Raw genomic sequence first — 7,250 nt, 5'->3', positions numbered from 1 at the left:
TAAAAAAAAAACAATTTTATTTCCAAAAAAATAAGTTAATGAAACAAGCTGAAAAGGATTTTAGCCCCCAAACTCAATTAGTTAGTCGTAGACTCACTTAATTGAAACAAAACCGAATTACTAATAGGAATCAAGTTGATTCAAATTAATGCTTAAAGTAGTCTTCATTTCAGTTTCTTCCTAACTAATGTGTGAGTTAGAACCCAAATAACCAAGTTGCTCAATTAACACATCAACATTTTCTTGATCTCCTTCAAAATCAAAATTTTGACCTTCATTTAACAAATCTTCCCAAAAGCCTTCACCATAAATCTCCATTTTCTCCTTTTGGTACCCTCGTTGTTGACCTTCTTCTTCCTCTTCATTTCCTTTTCCCACATTCAAGAATTCTTCCCTAGTGGAATGATCTCCAAGTCCTTGAATGTGCATAGCAAGTGTGTCCAACTCCGACATCTCGAATTGAGACATGTTTCCATATGTTTCTTGATTCATATCAACAAACGCCGAGGTTGAGGCTGCAGCATTGTTACCATAACCACTTTCATCATCATAGTCTCCCACATTAACCACATTTCTTTTCCCTTGATCGATCGGTCTTTGTCTCTTCTTGCTGATCGCTTCTTCGATCTCCTTCCTCTTCTCCTTCTGCTCGACAAGCTGCTGAATAAAATCCGGATTTTGCATTGCGCGGGCGAGGAAACTCATCATTTGTTGCTGTTTTGATTCCGTCTTCTTGAGCTTCTCTTCAATCGTTGTGAGATACATCTTGGTGCTTTGCTGTTGCTGTCTCAGTCTCACTAGCTCCATCATCAGAACTTGTTTGTCTCGCTTTAGGCTATCCATCTCTCCATCTAGACCATACCTACCGACTTCTATGCAACAATTGTCTAGTGATTGTTGCTCAGAACCTTGAGGTTGTTGCAGCTGATTACTATTGTTACTTGTTTTCCTTCTCCTTATGTTCTTGAGGAGATGCTTTTGCCCTCTAAGAAACCCTTCATTTGCAAACTCCCATCGATCCGGATTTACTTTTCTGAAACCCTATATACATAATTTTATGATTAGATTCAACTCCAAACTAGTCTTTATCAACTTTTCTTATATCAAAAAAGGCCAAAAAATATCATCGACTCTAACCAATCTCATTCTCTATCTTTTGTATTTTATGCAACTAGAGATTTCGGGAGTTTTGACATCTTAGAGAGATAAACATTTTAGTTGCATTATCATATCAATGAATGTTGTAGAGAATTTTTTTGGAAATCTCTAACAAACGTTGTGAACATTTGTATAAACACCGTTTCAAAAATTTCAAGAGATCTCTAGAAACAAAAAAGACACACAAGTGGGGCTGTAAAATATTATAAGTCTCAAGATTTTTCGGAGAACAGTATCCCCACTTGCATTTATATATACAAACTCACGAATGCTTCAAGCAATCATATATATTATAATTACACTAATTAACCACTCTGATATCAAAACAACCAATCAAAAGCCAAGTCTCAAGAACTCGATTTTTTTTTTTACTGCACCATATGGAAAAGTCCATTTCAGAAATCAAATCTTTGACCCAATAGTTATAGCTAGTCACGAATTTTTGTGTGAATTAGTAGATAGATCTCCTCAGATTCGTGAGAATCACACAAAAATATACCAAAAAAAAAAAAAAATTATATATAGGTATATGTAGAGATTAGGACTTACATAAGTGTTGAGCTGGCGGACAAAGCTAGAGAAGTTATTGTGTTTGAAGAATCTTGGGAGGAGAGTGACGGAAAAGGCTTGTGGATCCCAGACAATGAAACTGTTATTGGATTTGCTCCAAGACACAACATGATTGGTTCTTGAATCTTCAACTAAGTCATATGTCTTTGTCAGAAATGGAGGTGGCCCTGATTCATGGAGACCTTCTATTGGTTGTGGATAGCATAATGTTGTTGGATCATATGGGGCTGTTTCAGCCATGGAGGATGGAGGTGATGGAGAATCACTAAATCCAGTTGGAAACTCCTCTTTAATGAATCTAAATGAAGGATCCATGGTAATATGGTATGGTTCAAATCAAACAATGTTTAGATCTTTTGATGTGGGTTTAATTTTTATTAGCTTGCAATAGAAGAAAATTGTGAATTGGATTAGAGAGAAGTAAATATTGAAAAGGGGATGCAAGAAAATTTGCAGAGAGGGAGGGATAGAGAGATTGTGTTTGGAGTTTTGGGGTGTGAAGATGAAGTATATATGGAGAAGATAGGAGAGGTGAGAGAGAGAGAGAGAGACAGAGGGAGAGACAAGGAAGCAAACAAGTTTGTATTATATTGCATTTGATGATGGATTCCTTCCTCTTTTGTATACTTTTTTATAATATTTTAATTTTTCCCTTTTTTCTTTTACTATTAGAAATATAATTGTTGTTTTTTGTTTATATATATAAAAAAATTGCACTTTGTGTTGTTGGCATCTAGATAGTTTGACATGTTGGAGCTAAAAGCAAATCCTGAGATATTTTCCACTCCCCAATGAGTCACTATTTGTATTTTTCTAAGCAAAATAGACAAGAATTTGTTTAATAGCTTTTAATAAAGATCTATTCGTGTTGTCTTGTGATTGGGCTATATTAAGTATTGTGCATGTATTTACACCCGTCAAGATCCTTTCAAATTTTACACAAATATATCCTTTTCACGAAAATCATTGAAAAGCGACAATAAATATGTACAAAAAGTTTTTCTTTTCTTTTTCTGTAGACTCTATTTGTTATGATTTATTTGTTGTTGTTAGATTTGAATGAATATTTGCTACTATAATTTCCCTTTTCCATTAGTTAATTTTAGACAGATGAACTACCATGAAAATGTTTAGAAGTGTAACAATTGGAACCATTCAAATTCTTTGTCCTCCGTTCAATTTCTTCCTACGCCAAATAACAATTTTGTTAGCTAAGTATAGTACTCAAAGCGTTACAAGAAATGAACGTTTCAAGTTTCAACTCTTACCTAGCAATGGAAGATCCGGTTTGGCTTCATAATCACAGATTCACAGTGAAGAGGAACAACGGTTGTAGTTTTATATTTCTGTTTTTAACTTTTAACGAGTGTATGTGTATGGTTTATCTCTTGTTATGATAACTAGGTTAGTATCCGCGCTATGCCGCGGGTTGTTTTCATATATATATTTGTGTATTTTTTGAAATAATATTTGTTTTTATGTTGTTTGGAATTAAATATTATAATGAGAAATTTTTCAAAATGCCTCATTTTAAGTTTTTTTCCCAAAAAAATACAAAATTGTAAATTTTTTTTTCAAAAATACCACAACATCTTTTTTCCAAAAATGCCACAAACACAAAAAACTGAAATTTTATTATGTAAAATTTATTTTTCTAGGTTTGGTTGAAAAATTAAGATTTAAGGTATAGTGTTTAGAGTGTAGGATTTAGTGTTTACGATTTAGGGTTTAGTTTTGAATATAAAACTTTAGTTTAATTTTGTGGTATTTTTGAAAAAAAAAACTCATTTTAGTGGTTTTTTTTGGAAAATAAAACTAAAAGTGGTGATTTTAGAAAAATCATATTTTAGTTGTATTTATGAGAATTGCCCTATTATAATTAATAAAAAAATTAATATGGTCAATGGTAATTTTTTGTTTTTGTATTTTAGTTATTATTTGTTGCATCATTTTATTTTTTTTGTTATTTTAATCAAACAATTTTTCTTTTCATATAACTAACTTGGGACTTAAGTACCCAATTTCTTTTTTACAAAATTTAAAGAACAAACAAAAAAAAATCAGGAAATACCAGAAAAACAACGAATTGAGCCCGTAGATAACTTTATTATAAAATCAAATTGTTTTGTTACACTGTGAAGCTTCTTTCTCTTAACTCTCTCTTTCTTTCGGAGTGAGATAAAGCTCTGTTTCTTTTATTTTGTTTTTCCAATTAACATCAGGGATTTTCTGACAGTACGTGTGTTTAAATATTTTTCATAATTTTTGTCAAAAAAATAAAGATGGAACAAATTATATATAAAAAAAGAGAACATGAATAAAAAAATCTTGACAATACAAATCAATCGATTATAGTAGTATGAAATTCAATAACCTATGCCATATTACAGTCAACAGTTATCATATTACCAATAGCCAATAGACAATAAAGGATGTGTAAGTTTGATAGTTTTTTTTTTTCTTTTTGTGTTTGATTGTTAGTGTGATAAACATTCAGTAGAACTGTAGAAGTAACTACGTATTCCTTTTATTAACAGTATGAGTTTACACTTTGAGCGCAGAACTACTTCAGGTGTTCTTTCTCCTTGCTAAGTGCCAATATTGAATTTGTGATATATCTTCGATAAGATGAAATATTGCTGCACGAATCAAGAAGACAATAATTTGTTAAGAACCTTCTTCTTTCATATTAATATAATTTCAAATCTTTGTGGTGTTTGTTTGTTTGTCAATTTGCTACTATCATGCTCTTGTTCATATCATCACGTCCAGTCAAGCATTAATTAACTTACTTTGTAAGCCTTAGCTTTGTTAGTTTTCCAAACATAGTTTTATCTTCTGATACTTCAACCTGCTACTTACTCCTATTTCTTTATATTACCCTTACACTTAACTTGTGGAGATTTATCTTGTATTTTACTCATGGTCTATGGGCCTGAACTATGATCATTGTGGAGATCGCTCCTCTCTATCTTGTAGAGTTTCTAGAAGATTCGGCGAATAACCTCGGAGTAAATCACTCTTCTCAAATCCTTGCTCCAGCTTTGCCTCTTCCCTCCACGGAGTCAGCTTGCAACAACTACAAGGTTTATAAACTCTCATTAACAAAGACTTAATTATTGCATTAACAAACAGTTACAACAAATTCAGAAACACTAAAAAGGTATATTACAAGAAAATATGTAGGTTATTGTAATTTATCACAAACGGTTATTGTAATGTATATTGTTGAAACTCAAAAGGGTTTTTGAAGCTAAAGTTGTAGATACACTAAGCTAAAGTTGCAGAGACATTCTAAATGCTTTAGAGTTTTTAAAAGTCTTGCATTTGTTCTCATCGATCAACAAAAGCTTCACTTCTTCTTTAGATAATCCATCTTTTAAAATCGCACAAGTCTTCTCCAGCAAAGTTCTAGCTTCTTTCAAACCCAAATAAGTAAACAGAGAGATAATATATCACATTGGTAAAGTCACAACAGAAGTGAAGCCACCAAACTTAAGAAGAAGAAACTAACCACCATGAAAGAGAAAAAACATGAGCAAGCTTCAAAGCAAAGACGCGTGAAGGAGAAGAGCAAACAAAACACCGAAGCCGCTTGAAGAGACTTCTTGACTCTTCTCTTCACCAACATTCATAGTAATTTCAAGTTTCAAACACATTACTTATCTCAAAAAATTATCTCAAAATCACACATTTACAGCTTTGAAATCTTCCACAATCCCTCAAATTAAGAGACATAAAAGAACAGAATTTTGTTAATTGGAAACAAAAAGTAGAAGAAACAAAAAAGTAGAAGAATCATAGTTAGACAGACTAAAACAATCACCGAACGCTTACGCGATCGTCGAAATTGTCAAGAATAAGAGTTTTAGTTGAGATGCGCAGAAGATAAACAATTTTGTTAGGTTGAAATTCTGAAATCGATTGATGAAGATAAGACAATTATGTGTCCATTGTGGCAATTTGTAAGATGATATGTATTATTTGTTTTAATTTAATTGGTCAATGATTTTAATTGATGTGTCAATAGGAGTTTCAAGGTTGAGGTTGATGTGTCATGCTATGGTAAGAAACATTGTAGTTTTATTGTATTGATTTTCTTCATATTTTGTTTGATTCTACAAAACATTTTTTTTTTATAGTAAAATAAGTATGTAAGGAAAATAATATATTTAAAGTCAATTTTAGGTAATGTTTAATTTTTTTTTTTTTTTTTTTTAAGTTATACCATTGAATTTTCCAAGCTACATACATATGAGAACTAATGTTCAGTTAATTCATCTGATATGTACTTTTCTTTTTTAATTAAATTATAATCAGGGCTCTTACCCTGTTCTGAATTTTCTTAAACCTCACACTGAAGGAAACATGAGTCCCACTGGAGGGAACATGAGTCCCACTAAAACCTTTTAATCCACAAAGGTGAGTGAAGCTTAGATCGAATCCAAAAATGACAAGGCAGCTTCCTAGTTCATACCACTGGAGTAGGAAGAGCGCGCACCCATATATTGAACCTTTTCGTTACCATGATAGATCAATAATTTTTATATTCAGGAAACAATAAAATCAAATCCAAACTTTTCAATTAAGAATAAGATCTCACAAGTGATTCTAATTTTGCTATCGTGTCACGTTATCAGGCGGACACCTTAACCCATTCCAACCTGGAAAAACCCACAGACTTAAAACTAGACTAGACCGGATAATCATCACATTTACCTTTTTTGGATTTTAATAATCCATAAACTCTTACTATTATAGTAGTTTTAAACTTAGAACGTGAATATATAACACAAAGTACGTATCCATATGTAACACACGTACGCGAAACCACAAGCGCGTTTTGAGCAGTGAACAGACAAATGTACACATATTCGATTACTTACTTACTGTCTTTTCTTAAATATCTTGTTTTTTTTAAGGGTGATACAGGTGTAAATATCTTCCAACTAAAGTATCATTATTTATAATACTCGACCAAGCGAATTATACATGTCTATTAATAAACAGCTAAATTCTAAAATTGGTAGCAACGATAACCTACCAAATAAATAACGAGATACGTATATAAAAAACAGTGGGTCCAAATTTGGAAACCAAACACGTGGCCACGGCTAGATTCATAAACACGATTTGTTTTTAATTAGGGAGAAAGATTATACGTCATTATTCTTTTTCTTAGTGCTAGCAAAGCATTATCGGCTTTTGAGAAACTTTCAAAATCGCTGTGGAAGTGACACGACGCCCTTTGTGAGTGTGTCTAAAGCATCCAAAACCAAAACTAGGCAGGGATACGTGTTGGGTGCTCATTAGGTTAATCCATATTCTAATCATATAATTAATCTTTGTGTGATTACCTAAAACACGTGAAACCAAACCACGTCGACACGTGTCCATTACCTTTTACATTATTTTTTATTCCCGATCTACTATTCGTTGATTTTGATGATGTTCACATAACATTGAAATGTTGACTCACTCTAGAAAAGGTTGAAGAAAAAAAAAAGAGGTAAGATATTTAT

General features: G+C 32.1%; 1 protein-coding gene across 1 annotated transcript; it reads right to left on the bottom strand.

Moving 5' to 3' along the window:
* On the bottom strand, positions 1–2,332 carry LOC104787806 (heat stress transcription factor A-6b-like). The gene is made up of 2 exons (XM_010513451.3): positions 1,708–2,332; positions 1–1,041 (listed from the first exon to the last, which is right to left on the bottom strand). Exons 1-2 carry the CDS (start codon positions 2,041–2,043, stop codon positions 181–183), a joined length of 1,197 nt encoding a protein of 398 aa, XP_010511753.1. The 5' UTR covers positions 2,044–2,332; the 3' UTR covers positions 1–180.
* Between the last annotated feature and the right edge of the window lie 4,918 nt (positions 2,333–7,250).

Source organism: Camelina sativa, chromosome 1 (genome assembly GCF_030686135.1).
Source record: "Camelina sativa cultivar CO46 ecotype springtype chromosome 1, ASM3068613v1".
Taxonomy (NCBI): domain Eukaryota; kingdom Viridiplantae; phylum Streptophyta; class Magnoliopsida; order Brassicales; family Brassicaceae; genus Camelina; species Camelina sativa.
Note: the sequence above shows the minus strand (reverse complement) of the source record. Positions and strands in the feature narration are given on the sequence as shown.